The 20775-nt window shown below is 43.6% G+C and overlaps 1 protein-coding gene and 1 long non-coding RNA gene across 3 annotated transcripts; one reads left to right on the forward strand and one right to left on the reverse strand.

Annotated features, from left to right (window-relative positions):
- Nucleotides 1-2008: 2008 nt before the first annotated feature.
- On the reverse strand, nt 2009-7825 carry LOC124702143 (cardiolipin synthase (CMP-forming), mitochondrial). Its single transcript, XM_047234255.1, has 7 exons — nt 7432-7825; nt 5706-5803; nt 5554-5604; nt 5360-5473; nt 2828-2884; nt 2658-2743; nt 2009-2557 (listed from the first exon to the last, which is right to left on the reverse strand). The coding sequence occupies exons 1-7, from the start codon at nt 7796-7798 to the stop codon at nt 2437-2439; spliced, it is 894 nt and encodes a 297-aa protein (XP_047090211.1). The 5' UTR covers nt 7799-7825; the 3' UTR covers nt 2009-2436.
- A 3762-nt stretch (nt 7826-11587) lies between these two features.
- LOC124697977 lies at nt 11588-13792 on the forward strand. 2 transcript variants are annotated; one of them, XR_007000852.1, is made up of 7 exons: nt 11588-11770; nt 11857-12094; nt 12635-12726; nt 12855-12947; nt 13025-13270; nt 13368-13427; nt 13532-13792. It is a non-coding gene; the product is annotated as an uncharacterized LOC124697977 (long non-coding RNA). The 2 variants fall into 2 exon arrangements; XR_007000853.1 differs by having other exon boundaries at nt 11588-11762.
- The last annotated feature ends 6983 nt before the right edge of the window (nt 13793-20775 follow it).

A 20775-nucleotide genomic window follows, 5' to 3' on the forward strand; every position in this document is an offset into this window, starting at 1 on the left:
GTTTGGCGTATTGGTGATGGCTCTAAAGTTAAAATTTTCAGAGATAATTGGCTACCTAGACCGGATGCCCCTAAAGTGGAAGGACGATGGGGAAATTCACGCAAACGATGGGTCTCAGAACTTATTTTACACAACACACGGAGCTGGGATGAGGAGGCTGTACGTACCAATTTTCATCCTCGAGATGCAGCCTGTATTCTCAGTATAAAGTTGCCTACACGAGCCACGGACGATGTCATCGCCTGGAGCGGCGAGAGTAATGGCCTATTCAGCGTTAGATCAGCCTACCGCCTTGGGACACAGAATACTCATGAGGAGGATCAAGAGCAATCTAGTGCAGAACCTACTGGTGATCGGCGCATATGGGACACGATTTGGAAGACGGATGTACCCCAAAAGGTCCGTATTTTTGCTTGGACAGTGGCCACGAACTCTCTAGCTGTGAAAGATAGTTTACATAGACGTATACATAAAATTGACCCTGTTTGCTCTATATGTGGGATGGAGGATGAGGACTCCCATCATGCTTTGGTCCGGTGCACTCTGGCAAAGGCGTTGCGAGAAGAAATGCGCACGGTCTGGTCCCTGCCTTCTGATGCTATCTTCAACGTGAATGGAAAGGAATGGCTGCTTCACATCCTTCAACAGCTAAAGCCGGACATGCGATCACGGGTCATTTTTCTGCTATGGCGGGTATGGCATCACCGCAATAACGTAGTACATGGAGATGGCAAAGCCACTATAACGGCCTCGGTGAATTTTTTAGCAAACTACCTAACATCCTTTACAGCTGCGTCAAACACCCATGCAAACTCGACTTCGTCATGGAATGCGCCGGCTGAGGGAACACTAAAAGAAAATGTTGATGCTGGCTGGAACCCTCACTCAAAAGAGGCTGGGTTGGGAATCATTGTTCGGGACCATAAGGGCTCTGTGATACATGCAGAGTGGAAATTTATTCCCAATTGCGGCAGTGTTGAGGAAGCAGAAATTCAGGCATGCTTGGAAGGCCTAAAATGCCTAATCTATCTGAAGTGTTGGCCAGCAGTTCTTGAATCGGACTGTCTGAGAGCGGTCCAGACCCTGGGTTCAGTAGATTCCGATCTATCAAGTAGCTGGCCCTGATTCTTGAAGGTAGGGAGCTGCTGAAAATATATAGGGATATTTCTGTAACTAAAGTTGATCGTCTCTGTAATAGCCCTGCTTATGTGTTAGCACAATTAGCTAAGTCAGGTTTTAGTGGCTCGACCTGCAATTCAACTCTGGAGTGTATTAGGGAGTTGATTGCAAATGATTGTAAGAACACTATGTAATTCTTGAGGCAGCAGGTTTCTTTCGCACTCTTTTCCTTACCAGGGTACCGAAGGGGACTGGAAGGTTTTAATGAGACGGCCTGCTGCTTAATATAAGTGATCTTACTTCAAAAAAAAAAAAATCAAACCTTTTTCCTCAGTCTTTTTTTTTTACCTGTTCTCAAAGTCCTTCATTTGAATCACTTCATTTCTCTAATTAACCACTGAAACGGAATACACCACTTCATCCCTAACCTCCTCCACCCACCCAAATCGCCAGACCCAACTTCATGCCTTACATCCCTAAGGTCTGCGGCTACATATTCTGGTGGGGCCCACCATATATATGTATGTGTGATGCGTGTGTTAAAATGGGTATAATGAGATAATGGCGTCTATAAACTGTATAGACAAAAGTTGCAATGATGTTTCTTAAATGCCATTCTGATATATTCAGAAATTACATTGGCATCTATCCAATTAACCCATTAAAGAAACATTGATGTATATAAAAGCTTGTAGGATTAGAGATTAGACATTGCAATACTGTATTTTCCTATTTCTGTATCTTTACCATCCTATAAATCAAAGAGAGTAATCCGTTGCACCATACTAGCAAAATTTCAACCCAAATTGTGGTACCAAAATTCTATGCAGAACTAGAGAAACAACCAACAGAATTGACGCATCAGACCATGCAAATAAACGAGTGAAAATACATGGAAAGAATAATTTTGTGCTCCCTGGCATATGATATGGGTAAAATTACAATGGCACGAACTCCACACGCACAGGCCACCTGGTCTGGGCGCTTTGTATACGGTTACAATCGTCTGCATGTCTCCCAAGTCTTGCAGCTCATTACACACGGTGTCCAACTCTTAAGCTGCGGTGACGCTGAAACAGGTAGTCACCTTGGCATCATGCTACGAGCTATATATTTTGTTTCTAAAGAGATCCTCGCATGCTCAACAAATTCCCATGGCGGCTATTCCGCCAAGCGCAAATGACACCAGTCACCGAGGATCTCAACAAGATCTAGGCCCCATTGATCAACTCAACAATCTTCCACAAAAATTGCATGATCTTGAATGGAATATTGTTGCCTTTGCTCCTGTTTCTTCTATTACACTATGTGCTAACACTATTTTAGAAGTATCCGCCATATATTTCTGATGTACACCACTAGGGACCATATGGCAAGTCCAGCAGATGCATAAAGCAACGCAACACCAGGAGCAACTAGAGCACCTTGTACAGGTAGACTGCACAACAAAGGGCAAAACACAAATCCAAATCAACATGCAAATGATAAAAAGAGAGACTAAACAATAACAAGGATTTGACCAGAAAAAAGGCAAATACCTTGGATCTCTGCTGGCAAGGAGGAGAGTCAATGCAATCATCTGCGTCGCTGTCTTCCACTTCCCTAAATTGTTAACTGCCACAGCCTGTTGTAGAAAGTACAAACTGAGTATTTGAAACTTTGAATGTTCAATAAAGCAGATGTAAGGATAACAAAGAACAGGAGAAACCTCAAGAACTTGGGTATTCTGAGAAGCAGCCCACTCTCTCACAGCTGACATTGTGATCTACAGAAACAGTACACCAGAATATTAGGTAATGACAAGCATAGCACCGTCCAATTACACATAGCAGCAGATATTCCTGATATGGCAAATGGGATATATAGCTTTTGGCCTACTAGAAAAGTGGAAGTAAAGTTGCTCCAAGGTACCACTCGCGTGGGATTGAAAAGTTAACAGTCAAATCTGGTAATTTTACCAAACATTTAAGGCAGCATACCTAATAGAAATGATTCTTAGCTTCTCAATCTATCGAAGCATTTTTTTGTACATTTTATGCATGCCCCAGTTTTGTTTCAAACAAGGCTTTTTTTACATTTCATACATGCTCCAATTTTGTTTCAAACAAGGAACATGGTAGAGCCACTCAATCTAACTTAAGAGGCAAAGTGGAGGCAAAGTGCTTCCCTTCCATGATGTATGTTTCTGCTGCACTAAAAATACAAACTAAAGTTGTCCAAGGCACCACATACATAGAATTGCAAGGTTGTCACTTGTCAGACATAGCTTTGTGACGTTTTAGGTTAAATCGGATAATCTTAGCTTCTCAAATTCTAACTGCGCACCAGCTCCACGCCTCGATAAAAAAATGGTAGAGGTTGGCAAAAGAGCCCCTTTCATTTCACCCAGTCAATCAAATCTATATATCTTATACTACCTCTGTTTCTATAAATAAGGCGCACACATATTCCAAGACTAACTTTGACCAAAATAAATTGAGCAACAAAATCTTCGTTATATTGTACGTGATCAGTATCGCTGGATTTGTATTGAAAACCACTTTCTAATGATGCTAATTTCATACCAACAATCTTTATATATTTGGAGTAATTCTTGGTCAAAGAAAAAAAAGCGAAAACGAGGGTGCCTTACTCATTGGAATGGAGGGAGTATAGACAAAGCCCACTACAAGTCATCAATTGTTATTTTTCTGAGCATGCGTGCTTCTGCATCACCTTAATTACCTATAGTCGTTCGATCTAAGCTGTGTGTGGAAAGCATCCATTGGATTCAGCGTCAGAGCCTATAACCCATGTGAGGTTTCCCTCCCCTCTTGATTGACCTTTCATTGCCCCCAATCCAACAAAGTAACTATGAGGCATCCACATAGTACTCCAGCGGTCAATCTGTTTCGGTGCTTCCATCAAGCACCTGCATCTTCCTCTCTTCATTCCCTAATGACATCCATTGTGCAGTATTTCTCATGACACCCCAATCATGCTTCTCTGGTTCTTCCTCTGTGGACATGAGCAGTCATGTCTTGTCTTTCATCAATTGTAAGCACAAGCGATTCAATCCATGGAGCGCGTTCAAGGTGCATATATATTTTCTTATTCTCATGTCTTTGATGTGAAAAGAAAATCGTTTTTAACAGTCAGACTGTTTCAACCTTAGTTACCTGAGTCTTGTGACTATCTTTCTTTCAATTGAGGAGGTGCGTATTTGATAGCAACTCTCCTCTACAAGTTGACAGCACAACATGCTCAGATTGAGCTATTTATTGACACCTATAAGAGCAACCACTATCCATGCCATTGAGATCGACTGATTCATTATATGACGCACTTTACGGTGGTACAGTACTCTTTGCTGTATTTTTTGTCATGTAGATAATAGCATGGAATAGATTTTTTTATCTCTTAATAATTATGCTTGCTTATTTTCCTAAGTTGCATATATAGAAATTTATTAGTTTTTTGTGTGATTACAACAAATACGGACAATCAAGTACAAGCACCTTACAATTTAAGAGACCAGGAATAAGTTCGGCCTCACAGCTGCACCAACCTAACGATAGATGTTCCCCTAGTTTATACTACTCCCTCCGTCCAATGAAACATGTCGGACATTTGTCAAAATTTGGGCGTATCTAGATACTATTTAGTGACTAGATACATCCAAATTTAGACAAATCTCAGACACGTTTCATGGGACAGAGGGAGTAGATAATTTATTTTGATAGAAAAAATATTTTAGATTTCATGAAAAATTCAAAGATGTACTTAGATCTCTCTTATCACTCCCGTGGCAACCGTGCGCAGTAATTATCTAGTATATTGCAACCACAAAGAGAACAGCCAGATTAATAGTTGGTGGTTATTAACTTATCATGTGGGCTTGGAAGGACAAAGTTAGAGATAAGGATCAGATAAACCATTGTTAATGCGTGAATATCCCATTCCCACAGAGAGGGAAGACATCACACTTGCAGCAGATATTCCCCGTTTCAAATTAGTTGACGCAGCTTTGGTCAGATTTGGTCTAGATACGCATTTACCTTTTAGTGTGTAGGTTCGCTCATTTTGGAAGAAGAAAAAAGCTGCGTCAACTAATTTGGAACGGAGGGAGTACATATTATATCAGTCAATTATCAAAGAACCAACATCCTACTTTTTCCATATTTATACACGGATTTACTAGAAACCGATTTTGACATTGCATCTGTTGGAAAATGATGAAGTAGATTGGCTAAGTAATTACCTCTCTCCCAATGATGGCAATGGAAGGAACTGTCAGAAGCCATGGTCCAGCGCTGAGCAAAGAAGCTTCCAAAGGTTTGGTGCACAGCAACACTAGTGTCGCGGCTACCATGAGCTGCAGCAGAGAATAGCACTCGCGAAGTTAGTTGCAACCTTGTTAGCAACAGGATCAGAACACCAGAAAGAGAAACCAACCTTGTCAGCAACAGGATCAAGAAATGCACCAAAAGGTGTTCCCAAATGCATCTGCATAGTAAATTATGTCAGGAAGCAATAAAGGGGGTAAAAAAAGCTGACAATATAGTAACCTGGTCTAGCATATTATTCAGCTAATAATTGTGACACACCTTTCTGGCAATATAACCATCTAACCAATCGGTGATTGCAGCTGCAAGGAAGATGCCAGTTGTGGCGGTTGCTGCCCAAGGCCCATCCATGTAGAAAGCTGGTAACAGTAAAGATAATAAGATCTTGCACACATAAAAAAAGGATATTTCTGTAGTTAAATTGTGATTATTATGTCAAAAATATAAGCACAATTCATAAAATGTGACAATGGTCAAATGCATGTTGACATCAACCAAGAACGAACTGCAACTGCAAGGAAGTTAAGCTGTTGGTTCTTAAGAGGAAAATACGCAACTTGGCCTCAGCAAACAAGCAAGCACTGTTTCATAATTTCTATAAGTGAACATGTGCGCCAATCCATTTAAAAGTTGCAGGAACTACATGAATCATTGGTAGCAAAAGTATGTCACCGGTAAGTTTAATGAAGGTTCCACTAGTGGACAGGAACCGAAAACAAGATAGATGCAACAAGAAATCCAGCAATAAAAGATGGCTCTGTGAAGGTTTGGGGGCAAAAGAGATTAAGCAGACTATGACAGAAGTACATGCTGCATGACATAGAAGATGCATCTCACAAGTCTAGTAACTGTGATTCCATAAGTTTGACTAGCTTAGGTCAAACCAGGGCATAGAAGACAAAAGAGACAGTTAAGAATGTGTGTATAGATAGACCTGCCTGTTAAGTACTGACACCATACCCCCGTTTTGGATTACAAAAATATATAGACAGTTAAGGATGTGTGTATAGATAGACCTGCCTGTTAAGTACTGGCACCATACCCCCGTTTTGGATTACGGAAATATATAGACAGTTAAGGATGTGTGTATAGATAGACCTGCCTGTTAAGTACTGACACCATACCCCCGTTTTGGATTACAGCAATATATAGAAAGTTAAGGATGTGTGTATAGATAGACCTGCCTGTTAACTACTGGCACCATACCCCCGTTTTGGATTACGGAAATATATAGACAGTTAAGGATGTGTGTATAAATAGACCTGCCTGTTAACTACTGACAACATACCCCCGTTTAGGATTACAGAAATATATAAGATGCACCTCACAGTGGATAGCAGTTTATTGAAGGTTTGGGCAAAAGAGCAAAGTGTGCACATGACAGTGCATGCTGCGTGACATATAAGATGCACCTCCCAAGCCTAGTAAGTTGTAAGTTTGACTAGCCTAGGTCAAAGTGGAGAATGCAGAACAAAGAGACAGTTAACGGTCCGTGAATAGGTAAACCTAGACATGTTAACTACTTGCAGCATGGCCCCCGTTTTGAATTATTAGATCAACATAGATGGTACATACGCTGCAGTAGCAGAAACTTGGTAATAGAACTGCAAATAAAAGAGTGGTCTGCTGATCACTTGCTTCTTGTGAGCTGTTTTAGTAGGTGTACATGCTGGATTCAGGTACTACTTCCAAACCTTGACAAAGAGTACTGTTCTTGTAAAAACATTGCTAGCTGGAACGTAGTTAAATCCAATCAATCTGTCCGAGCACCTTAATCGCAACAAACTGCTACCTACAATTCTTTAGCGTTCTCCTAAGTTAGATGTTTGAGTTAAATATATATCCGTCGTAATCCCGGCAGATTCCGTATAGGCTGGATCAGCAGTCGACGATCTTGTGCAGGATAAAAGTATCCCACGGGAAACTTGAAGTTGAAAAATAAATAAATAAAAGCAAGGTTTGTAGTAGTCGTACTGAGGAAACTTACTGCTTATGAGGAAGGGCACTGCTGCGACGCGTCCAATGGTGAGCACGGTGGGCAGCGTGAGCAGCTTGGGCGGGGCCGGCACCGGCTGCGTGGCCCCTTCTTTTGACAGCCCGTTGACGGGCGGCACCCGCCTCCTGGTCCCGTTGGCGTCAGATCCCATCCCGTGGGCGGGGCCAGAGTGGTTTGGCGGCGTGGAGGAGCAGAGCCCCCTCGCGGACGCGGGCCACCGGAACCAGCGCGGGCAGGCGCGGCCGGCGAGCGGCGCGGGGATCTGGGCCGCGCGCGGGGAGAAGAGTGGTTTGGGCGAGGCGGCGGCGGCGGCGGCTTTGAGGAGGAGCGAGGCGTGGGTGGCGATGGGAGAGGGCATGGGGCGGAAGATTTGATTGGGCTTGGAGTGGAGGGGAAAGGTGGGTTGAGGCAGGCGTGCGCGAGACGGCCGTCTAGGTTGAGTTGAGGTCAGGGGAGGTGCACGTACCATACGATCGCACGCCGACGCTATGGGAGGGAGAGGGACTCGGATTCCGGTTGGTGAGGTGGCCTGGCCGGATCCTATTCCTAGCGATGGCGCGTCATGGGCCCCGGCGCGCCGCGCGTGGGCCCGCCCCGGGGATCTAGATCTGGACACTGGCGAGGCGAAGGGGGCTTGTGGGCCACGCCAGTGATTTCCTTCTGTTTGACGACGGAGGTTGCTGGAGTTGCGTGAACTCCCGTTTCAGTTTCGCATCAGACTGAGGCTGGCACGTACGTGATGTCTATCACGTACTAGTACTAGTATACCGGACGTTTACTCTAAAAAGAACATGTAATATCGTACGTTGCAGCACTGTATCTGACGTCTCCGGAAACAGTTTTTCTATGAGCAAACTGTGTTTTTATACGCAACGCAAATTATTCGGTATCTGTCCTCATCCTCCATTGTTTAGTGGGTGCACTGACGCTGACGGCCAGCCTTCACCTAACGGCGCCACGTAAGAGCGACTCTAGAAACCTCACTACATATATATAGCATCTATAGTTAAAGCACGATTGTTATTCGTTCCATCTTTTATGTAAGAACGTAATTCTTGGATTGTGGGGTTATCCATTTAAGTCGGAGAACAATATGGTTGTTCGTTTGTTTCATAAGAATATAGTATGTTCTACAGATTTGCGCGTCCTTTTCATATTGATCTTGATAGTGATAAGAATGTAATAATGTGTGCGGTAAACGTTTGATATCAACTATGAACACCATAATGATGTGGCACTACCGGCTTGCTTGGGCATATTGGAAAGAAACGCCTGCAGAATCTTTTACTATTAAATTGCAATAGGTGGTTGCCTGGTGTCACAATCGGGCCAAAGTTTTTTGGTCTAAAGTTTTTTTCTCTAGGCCCGACGTCTCCTGTAAATCTTAGGCCCAATATCAACAAATCATACGTCAAAAAATCATTAACCAGTCCTCCGATCGATCCCCGCAAGATAAACCCGAAAAAAACCAGCAACCACGAAGAGCAATTCTAATCGGTCCATCGAGCAGAGTCCTAGCGTTTGTGGCATCGACCCAGGAGAGAGGATCGATGAAATAGATATCCAGCCCGAGATAGATCACGATGGCACACGTTGGCTGAAACAGGCGGCGGCGTAGAGGCGATGATGGCTTCCTCCCGCCAGCAGTTTCCGTAATTCTGTTATGCTGGTTGGGTTATAAATCGTTTCACCGAAACACCGCTCACAGCCGCCGCGCCGGAGGGTTGTGCCTTGCCTTGCGGGGGAGGCCGCTTGAGCGCTTGAACCCCGAAGCAGAAGCCACGGTCCCCGGGTCGCCCTTGTGCTGGGGCCGGCAACGGCGAGCGATTGGTCTGGCCATCTGTTTCCTTGGCTTCCTGCCTTGATTAGCGGCAACGCACGAGCAGGGAGGGGCCATTGCCAGTGTTGTCCGTGCGGCTGTAGATGAGGAACGAGATCGGCAGCGGCAGGTATGGGCCATGGTCACTTGATGTGGAAGAGCACGTGTATGCCTAAAAAAAAAACGGTGATGCAGGTTTGCGTTGTATTGCTCCTGCCTAATCCCCTATGCGGTCGTATCAATTTTCAAATCAACCAGATCTCCTTCTATCAACTGGTGGGATGGCTAAGCCACTGCTGAGACACAGATTCATCAAACTTTGCTCCGATTAGTCCTGCTGCGTTGGTGTTGCCAAGTTGGCTGTCATCGGAGCTACGTACTTGCAGAAATAGATCCTGCACATCATCTTAATTTGAGTTGTAATATACTGATTGCAGTTTTTGTAAACTATATACAAACAAATGTAAAATCTCTGTTATTCCATGGGCGTGCAAGAGGCCGGCCTAGGGAAATTCGCGCGAACGTCGTCTCTACATCGGCTCCCGTGGTTGCCGAGGTGCCTTGCAATATCTCCGGCTTCCTCGATACCCATGGGCGCGCATGTATGCCGTTGATCAGCTCATGCATCTCGATTATTTCTTGCAGTGCCCCGATTTTACTGCAACTTCAATCAAGATCCTTTAAGTTGAAGCAGTCTCGCCCATGGTCCATGGCTGTGATTCAAGTCATTGGTGCCTCCTGATCTTTACAACATTGGCATGGTAGGATTCGTGACCATCATAAGCGCCATCAGTCTCCGCAAAAAACTGGCCATGTTTCAGATGATTCCGCTGAGAATACAATACTACCTGATAAGGTGCTGCCTCTGCTAGCTCTGAGCTGTTTAAGCTTTTCTTTTTTATGAAAAACTTTGGTATTCCATAATCTCTGGTGTTTGTTTGGCACCCGAATGGCAAGTACGTTGTTGCCGATCATGCGTTCATGTGCACAGGACCTGTTCACCAGATTTCATATTCGTTTGGACCATAAACCACTCCGTCAAATACACAGACTACATAACTGCTGCTTCTTCGGTGTACACTCCTAAGTGTTTCCTTCTGTCCTTCAGGGAAATCGAGGATGCAAATGTAAATTGGCAGGTTAGATTTACCGGTATATCAGCTCGGCAATACCTATCAAACGGGGCCAGTTCAATAATAACCAATAGCAGATTTTGTTTTGTTTCAAATATGTTCTTTTCTTGCAATCATATATGGACTAGCAACCGGCATCTGTAGTATTTGAAATCAAACTTTACGCTGATGAATTGTGTGCTCTTTTTTATATACCTGATTGATCGGCTAGCAATTATAATCAGGAAATTGATTGATGTGGAGGAAGATCATATTACTGACTTAACATAAATAGCTAGTGGGGATTCCTACAACGTCTTTAAAGCCCTAGGCACATGCTTTAATGAGTATATCTTTTCCCGCCTTTGAGAGAAATCTCTCCTTCCATCCCAGGATTTTCTTCCAAATTTTGTCTTTTAGGTAAGCAAAAGCTTTTACCTTTGATCTACCAATATATACTGGGAGTCCCAAGTACTTCTCTGTTCTTGCTTTAGCTCGAATATGTAAACATGCCAACACTTCTTTCCTTCTCGTGAGTGCTGTATTCCTACTGAACATGACCGAGAGATGTTGGAGATGGATGAAAGGTTCCGCTGCAACGCGCGGGCATTTTCCTAGTACTTCATAGAAGTTCATACTGATGGGTTTTACGAATCTTTTGAACCCGAGTCATTTGAAACATGTAAGGCTTGTCTAACTAATGGCTAAAATGACTAAGATTCCGTTCGTTGGTTATGTAAAACGGGCAAGTGACTTGTTGTGTGTCATACATTTTTGATGTGTGCGGTCCAATGAGCACACATGCACACGGTGGATATCTCTACTCCGTGACTTTTGCTGGCGACTTAAGTGGTGACTTACCTAGATATGACTATATTTATTTGATGAAGCAAAAGTTAGGAAAGGCGTTTTGGCACCCGGGTGCAGATGATCCCGTTATCTGGACCGGACGTTCGCGTCTTGGGATTCGAGCGGGTGGACATACGCGTGCAGTTACGCTCGTCGGAAAATCGTGGTACGGGCCGAATACAGGGAGGTGTACATGTGATGGGCCCCACGGGCACGGGGATGGGCGTGTGCCGCGTGACGGCGTGGCCTACCTGGACCAGTAGGACAGTTTCTTCTTACATTGGAGGACCGTGGTCCAGGTGTGAGGGGGTGGGGTGCTGAATTAGATGTAGTCTCTCGAGTCTCGACCGATCCATATAGAATAGAACTATTCCCCCTCTCGTCTTGTTTTCTTCTTCCTGTGCGGCGGCCGGCCCGATCTGTGCGTGGCGGCGAGCAGCCCTGGTGCTCCCATCCTCTCTCCGGCGGCCGCTGACTGCCTAGTCTTTTTCGTGGTCGCCGGTGGGAGACAGCGCGCAGTGATGGATTTCCCACTGGATCCGGTGAGCAGGTGCGCGTGATTCTTATGATGTTTTTTTGGGTGTGGGGTAGTGGCTTTTTACGGGGGCGTGGTTCTTATGATGTTCCTAATCGCAGCCTTCCAATTTATGGGGCGTTCCCGGCTGAGGCGACGGTGGAGATTTTGCAAGGAGGGGACTCGGTCAGTAGCAACGCGGGTCCGGCGCCGGCGCCGGCGGGAGCAACCGTGCTTGGGGACATCCTAGATGCAACCAGCGTCGGCGATTTTGCAAGCGGGCTTGGTGGCGTGGATGGACCAGTAGCTGCAGATTCAGCGGAATCTAGACAATCCTCAGTCGTCTGGATGGAAGAAGAGGTATGCAATTTTTTGCAGATTGCAGCTGTTGTTTTTTCGAGTGCATCGTGTAGCCGACCAGTAGTATGGTGCTTGAGTAGTCTGCATCAGTAGCCGATTATCACCATGGATCACATGAGATTACCATAAAAAATGGTGCGTGGAAACCTTTGTTGAGTGCTGACATTCAGTATAAAAATAATGGTAGCAGAAAATTAGTATGTGGGTAGGGAACATCTTTGCATCTCGATGACGTAACGGGCCAATTAATTATTCAGTGAAACTGTTTTCAGTGATTTTTAGGGCGTCAGGAATTAACATCACAGTGGGTCGCTCCCCTAGATTATGGGTGGTGAGCTATTGTTTTTATGTGTGGTTATTGGAACACCTGCTGGATGGGAGTGCACAGTTTTTTTGAATCAACTTAAAGGTTTTTTGAATCAATTTACAGTAGATGGGGGTTGAGAACTTGTCGATGTGATGACCATGAGGAAACGTGTTAAACTTGTAGGTTGGCGGACCAGAAATGAGATACTAAAGGAAAAAAAATTGATTTTGCAGGGTCTGTGTTGGCCGTGCACCGCCTGGAGAAAATTAAGGAACTAATCCGTTTGAACATGATGGACATGGATAGGGCTGAACCACGGAACCAGGTACAGTAAGCATGCTGCATATTTAATTTTTCATGGAATGGCTGTTGTGCAGATTCGTGGACGGTGCTGAATTTGGAGCATTTTATGTGATAAGTAAAAATGTTTATGTTTGTTTCTGTAAACTGCAGACCAAACCTTTCGACTACATCGGTGGCTTGGCACGGAGGTGGCACCCCTTAATATCAGGGCACGATCCGACGATGGCTTTTTCGGATTTAACTGTAAGTTGAAGAAACTTATCTGAATTATGAGTTGATGAAAAAGATGAAGAAAATGAGCTAATGGGTCTCCTATGTAGGTAAGAAGCAAGATCAGCTGGTGGAGGAAGAAGTTCTCCCTATGGTGAAAGATGCCGTGTTGAAGGCGGTTTGGGGGCTCAACAGCACTGGCCTTGATGGGAGTGTGAGCGAGAGCTGGGCGGCAGCGCAGATAGAAGAAGTATTTGGACAGGTTGAAGCCGAAAGGAAGGAGCTGGAGCTGAAGTTTGTGGGAGCTCTGTTCCCCACGTTCTGGGTTGCGGAAGCACGAGCTGAAGCATGTGCAGGTCAGTTGTGGCAGAAATGAGCTGCGCATTTAGAGTTGTCTCTGTGTTTCAGCGCGGGGGTAGTACCGATTGACTTGAAAACTTGTTGTTCGAGCAGTGGGTGCGGTGGACATGGTGGACAAGGTTTCGTCGAGCAAGAGGAAACATCGTCAGAAAGGTATGTAGTAACTGAAATAAGAGCATGCGAGCTTGTCAGAGAGCTTGGGTTTGCCGGGTGAAAAATGCTTCTGCTTAGCTTGTCGACTTGTTTGTTGGATGCAGCACTGAAGAAAAAGTCAATTTCAGACATGATATCGGGAGAGGTAGCTGTGTGTGGCGACCTGCGGCATGCATTGCGTATGCCATCCAGTAGTTCGAAGAAGGTAGCGGTTGTCTCTTGCCGGTAGACAGGAAACAATTGCAGATGCGTTCAAGCGGGCAAAAGTCATCTCGGATCACCACCACGAACGTCGCTGATGCGTGATCTCCCTAGTCGTCTGCCGGGCGACGGCGACGGAGAGGAGACCACGCGGAAGAGGGCTAGGGGAGGGAGGAAGGGGCGCGCCGGCTCGGCGTGGCGGCCACCGCGCGGACGCGAGGAGGGTTACACGAGGGGGTACAAGTTCTTTTGGTATGCTATAACTTTCGACATTACATACAAGACCAACTTGAATGACATGGCATTTGGTTTGTTTTTTTTTTTTTTTTTTGAACTTTGGCATTTGGTTTGTTTGTGAGGGGTAAATAACCACCTCAAAGAGCATTTGGCTGGTGTCATGTTTGTGAAGGGTAAATAACCACTTCAAAGAGCATTTGCCTGGTGTCATGTTTCGGGAATATTGAAATGGGTTTTTGCAAAGTTGCCTGAATGATGGGAGGAGTTCCACCTAAAACAATAGTAACCTGTAAGTTGATGTGGGAAAACATTTTTCTTTTTTGCTACGGGATGCGTCCGAGATGATCTGGGAGGAGTCAGCTAAATTAATGGCAATAAGCATACTGGTGGTCCAAATTAGTAAGATGAATGTACATAAGAGATTCTTTGTCATGTACCGTTCGACCAAGTGGTGCTGCAAAGCATTGATTATCTCTGCCCAACAGGCCCCAAGCACTGTTCAAAAAGAGAGATACGAAGGGGATACGTTGTTGTATACACTGACCAATGGAGCAGACGGCAGCACGTGATTGGTTCTGGAAACAGGAGCATCTACACCCCAGAGCCAAAACGAATTTCTGCATTTGAAAAGTTTAAAGAGTTTTAGAATGAAGTTGAGAATCATCGGAATATAAAGATAAAGTTAATTTCTACGGTATGTTCGTGGAGGCGAATATCTAAGTGAACAGTTTGGCAAACATCTGAGTGATTGTGAAATTAAAGCAAGGGTGATACACTTTTAGTATTGAGGCACAAATAATCTCTCCTTCAATGGACGTGCACCTTTGCTTCAATTAATATTACTTGTTGTGGTCCGGTGATTTCCTTCCTCGTGAACCTGGTGGAATCAAAACTATAAAGGAAAACTAATAAATACGTTGTCACTTGCAAATGTAGATGCACGCACAAAGCATGGCGAACATTTCTCCTTATTCAGCTGCAACAAGATGGTTAGAGATTTATATATGAACTTCAAATTTTCATCTTGGCTCTCGTCATGTGGGAATACTTCATAGTAGTCTTCTTTTATTGTAGAGTCATGGGGGAACAGTTTCGGATATTCTTATTTTGCAGCTGGGAAAAATTCGAAAGTGTATTCCTTCTCTAGTTCATGAACCTTGCTAGCAAGTTCATCCGTTCTAGAGTTTTCAAACCACTAACTGAGAAAGGCATCATTAGCAAACTTATCATTTGTAATGTTCTCTTACGGAGTATAAACTTTATCTTATTCCATTGGAATAACCTGCACTTCATTGGCATTGCAAGATTCACAGGAAGGTTCTATTTCAAGTTTATCAATATTATTAAAGATCCCAAAATCAGTGCTAGGCACGAGGCCTCCTCGGAACAATTATCATTTGTTTGGGAATTATTAGAATCATTACTAAAGAAAGAAACATGATCAATAAGCATATTAATGTGCGAAAAAAATATTTCCAAAAGTAGAGGGTATGAGCAGAGGATGAAACCAATCCTCCTTGTGTTTCTTTGTGCTTCCTTCATCTTATAAACACAATGCTCGCATAAGATATGTTCCTCTACCACAATACTCGCATAGGAACATGTACATGGTGGAAGAAGATCACACCACACCATGCTTATTTGACGATGAGAAGATCGACCATGTGGAGCCTACCACTACCACAATACCTACATCAAATGAGTCGGACTACCAAGGTAACAATAAAAGTATTGTTGAGACCATGATCCCACTAGTGGACATGAAAAATGATGAATTGTTTCCTCTTGCTTGCAATATGAGTTCACATGTGTTGTTGACAATGATGACATTAGCTTTCGCATGCTTTGCCCTAAATGTTTGTACTATTCCATGATCCTTGCATCCAAGATTTCGCCCAATCGCTCTTTACTATGCTTGGTATGCAAGAATGCTTATTTGATTGTTCACGAGATGGCCCCCATAGCCTTCTCAATTTTTGATGACTCCAAGTTACCACATACCACAAATGCACCATCATGCCATATGCAGACTCGCCATGTATTTCATAAAACATTGATTGACACTAATGGTGATGTGCACAAGACATGGCACATCATGATGGATGATGTGTTCATATATCATGCACACACGCTTTTTGTCTTGCCGATTGTATGTATAGGTACAAGAACGACAACCTCCACCTCCACGGAGCATGAACTAATGAAAAGAGCGCTCGAGAGCTTCCCCCACAAGGACTTCAACAAGCACGCCCGCACCACGAAGAAAATCCATAAGGATACAAGGGCAACCATACACGGACATGTCCTTCGCCAAGTGATGGCGTGTATTTCACACGTTCGTTGGGCAACCCCAAGAGGAAGGTATGATGCGCACAGCAGCAAGTTTTCCCTCAGAAAGAAACCAAGGTTTATCGAACCAGGAGGAGCCAAGAAGCACGTTGAAGGTTGATGGCGGCGGGATGTAGTGCGGCGCAACACCGGAGATTTCGGCGCCAACGTGGAACCCGCACAACACAACCAAAGTACTTTGCCCCAACGAAACGGTGAGGTTGTCAATCTCACCGGCTTGCTCTGTAACAAAGGATTAACCGTATTGTGTGGAAGATGATTGTTTGCGAGAGAAAATAGTAAAACAAGTATTGCGAACAGATTTGTATTTCAGGTATTAAAGAATGGACCGGGGTCCACAGTTCACTAGAGGTGTCTCTCCCTTAAGATAAAAGCATGTTGGGTGAACAAATTACAGGTCGGGCAATTGACAAATAGAGAGGGCATAACAATGCACATACATGACATGATAAGTATAGTGAGATTTAATTGGGCATTACGACAAAGTACATAGACCGCCATCCAACTCGCATCTATGCCTAAAAAGTCCACCTTCGAGGTTATCATCCGAACCCCCTCCAGTATTAAGTTGCTAACAACGGACAATTGCATTAAGTATGGTGCGTAATGTAATCAACAACTACATCCTCGGACATAGCGCCAATGTTTTATCCCTAGTGGCAACGAGACAACACAACCTTAGAACTTTCCGTCACCGTCCCGGGTGTCAATGCAGGCATGAACCCACTATCGAGCATAAATACTCCCTCTTGGAGTTAAAATTAAAAACTTGGCCGAGCCTCTACTAGTAACGGAGAGCATGCAAGATCATAAACAACACATATGTAATAACTTGATAATTAACATGACATGGTATTCTCTATCCATCGGATCCCGACAAACACAACATAGAGTATTACGGATAGATGATCTTGATCATGTTAGGCAGCTCACAAGATCCAACAATGAAGCACAATGAGGAGAAGACAACCATCTAGCTACCGCTATGGACCCATAGTCCAGGGGTGAACTACTCACTCATCACTCCGGAGGCGACCATGGCGGTGTAGAGTCCTCCGGGAGATGAATCCCCTCTCCGGCGGGGTGCCGGAGGAGATCTCCGGAATCCCCCGAGATGGGATCGGCGGCGGCGGCGTCTCGGTAAGGTTTTCCGTATCGTGGTTTTTCGCATCGGGGGTTTCGCGACGGAGGCTTTAAGTAGGCGGAAGGGCAGAGTCGGGGCCGGACGAGGGGGCCACACCATAGGGCGGCGCGGGCCCCCCTAGGCCGCGCCGCCTTGTGGTGTCGCCACCTCGTGGCCCCACTTCGTATGTTCTCCGGTCTTCCGGAAGCTCCGTGGAAAAATAGGCCCCCGGGTCTTCGTTTCGTCCAATTCCGAGAATATTTCGTTACTAGGATTTCGAAACCAAAAACAGCAGAAAACGGAACCGGCACTTCGGCATCTTGTTAATAGGTTAGTTCCGGAAAATGCACGAATATGACATAAAGTGTGCATAAAACATGTAGGTATCATCAATAATATGGCATAGAACATAAGAAATTATCGATACGTCGGAGACGTATCAAGCATCTCCAAGCTTAGTTCTCGCTCGTCCCGAGCGAGGTAAAACGATAACAAAGATAATTTCTGAAGTGATATGCCATCATAACCTTGATCATACTATTTGTAAACATATGTAGTGGATGCAGCGATCAAAACAATGGTAATGACATGAGTAAACAAGTGAATCATAAAGGCAAAGACTTTTCATGAATAGTACTTCAAGACAAGTATTAATAAGTCTTGCATAAGAGTTAACTCATAAAGCAATAAATCAAAGTAAAGGCATTGAAGCAACACAAAGGAAGATTAAGTTTCAGCGGTTGCTTTCAACTTGTAACATGTATATCTCATGGATAATAGTCAACATAGAGTAATATAACAAGTACAATATGCAAGTATGTAGGAATCAATGCACAGTTCACACAAGTGTTTGCTTCTTGAGGTGGAGAGAGATAGGTGAACTGACTCAACATAAAAGTAAAAAGAATGGTCCTTCAAAGAGGAAAGCATCGATTGCTATATTTGTGCTAGAGCTTTTATTTTGAAAACATGAAACAATTTTGTCAACGAGTAGTAATAAAGCATATGAGTTATGTACATTATATCTTACAAGTTGCAAGTCTCATGCATAGTATACTAATAGTGCCCGCACCTTGTCCTAATTAACTTGGACTACCGGATCTTTGCAATGCACATGTTTTGACCAAGTGTCACAATGGGGTACCTCCATGCCGCTCGTACAAAGGTCTAAGGAGAAAGCTCGCATTTTGGATTTCTCGCTTTTGATTATTCTCAACTTAGACATCCATACGGGACAACATGGACAACGGATAATGGACTCCTCTTTAATGCATAAGCATGTGGCAACAATTATTATTCTCATATGAGATTGAGGATATATGTCCAAACCGAAACTTCCACCATGAATCATGGCTTTAGTTAGCGACCCAAAGTTCTTCTCTAACAATATGCATGCTCCAACCATGAAGGTGGTAGATCTCTCTTGCTTCGGACAAGACGGACATGCATAGCAACTCACATGATATTCAACAAAGAATAGTTGATGGCGTCCCCGTAAACATGGTTATCGCTCAACAAGCAACTTAATAAAAGATAAAGTGCATAAGTACATATTCAATACCACAATAGTTTTTAAGCTATTTGTCCCATGAGCTATATATTGCAAAGGTGAATGATGGAATTTTAAAGGTAGCACTCAAGCAATTTACTTTGGAATGGCGGATAAATACCATGTAGTAGGTAGGTATGGTGGACACAAATGGCATAGTGGTTGGCTCAAGTATTTTGGATGCATGAGAAGTATTCCCTCTCGATACAAGGTTTAGGCTAGCAAGGTTATTTGAAACAAACACAAGGATGAACGGTACAGCAAAACTCACATAAAAGACATATTGTAAACATTATAAGACTCCATACCGTCTTCCTTGTTGTTCAAAACTCAATACTAGATGTTATCTAGACTCTAGAGAAACCAAATATGCAAACCAAATTAGCAAGCTCTAAGTATTTCTTCATTAATGGATGCAAAGTATATGATGCAAGAGCTTAAACATGAGCACAACAATTGCCAAGTATCAAATTATCCAAGACATTTTGGAGTTACTACATGTAGCATTTTCCAATTCCAACCATATAACAATTTAACGAAGAAGAAACTTCGCCATGAATACTATGAGTAGAGCCTAAGGACATATTTGTCCATATGCTACAGCGGAGCGTGTCTCTCTCCCATAAAGTGAATGCTAGGATCCATTTTATTCAAACAAAACAAAAACAAAAACAAACCGACGCTCCAAGCAAAGTGCATAAGATGTGACGGAATAAAAATATAGTTTCGGGGAGGAACCCGATAATGTTGTCGATGAAGAAGGGGATGCCTTGGGCATCCCCAAGCTTAGACGCTTGAGTCTTCTTAGAATATGCAGGGGTGAACCACCGGGGCATCCCCAAGCTTAGAGCTTTCACTCTCCTTGATCATATTGCATCATACTCCTCTCTTGATCCTTGAAAACTTCCTCCACACCAAACTCGAAACAACTCATTAGAGGGTTAGTGCATAATAAAAATTCACATGTTCGAGAGGTGACACAATCATTCTTAACACTTCTGGACATTGCATAAAGCTACTGGACATTAGTGGATCAAAGAAATTCATCCAACATAGCAAAAGAGGCAATGCGAAATAAAAGACAGAATCTGTCAAAACGGAACGATCCGTAAATATGGATTTTATTAGGCCACCAGACTTGCTCAAACGAAAATGCTCAAATTGAATGAAAGTTGCGTACATATCTGAGGATCATGCTCGTAAATTGGCTTAATTTTCTGAGCTACCTACAGGGAGATAGACCCAGATTCGTGACGACAAAGAAATCCGGAACTGCGCAGTAATCCAAATCTAGTACTTACTTTTCTATCAAAGACTTTACTTGGCACAACAAAACTCAAAACTAAGATAAGGAGAGGTTGCTACAGTAGTAAACAACTTCCAAGACACAAATATAAAACAAAAATACTGGAGTAAAAACATGGGTTGTCTCCCATAAGCGCTTTTCTTTAACGCCTTTCGGCTAGGCGCGAAAAGTGTAACTCAAGTATTATCGAAGGGTGGTGCACCTACAGCGGGGTTTGGAGTTTTCTCAACCATGCATAGTATATTGGATACATAAGTTTCAGCGTCTCCCTTCTCATTAGTCTTGGGCTTGCTACTCTCATCAAACAAATTTTCAGGAACAAGCCAAGCATAGTTATGTTCTAGTGCATCATTCATAGCTAGGAGTTTACATGGTATTGGTGCTTTGATATCCCCACCATCATTAGCATTATTAGTGTACCTTATCCTATCCATATCCATTTTTTCAAGGAGACTAACAAAATTAGTATGAGAACCAAGCATATTAAATTTAGCGAAGACCTTTCTAGCTTCTCTTGCTAGACCACCAAATTCTCTAAGAAGGGTTTCTAAAACAAAGTCTTTCTTTTCCCCTTCTTCCAAAT

This window comes from Lolium rigidum, chromosome 3 (genome assembly GCF_022539505.1).
Source record: "Lolium rigidum isolate FL_2022 chromosome 3, APGP_CSIRO_Lrig_0.1, whole genome shotgun sequence".
Taxonomy (NCBI): Eukaryota; Viridiplantae; Streptophyta; class Magnoliopsida; order Poales; family Poaceae; genus Lolium; species Lolium rigidum.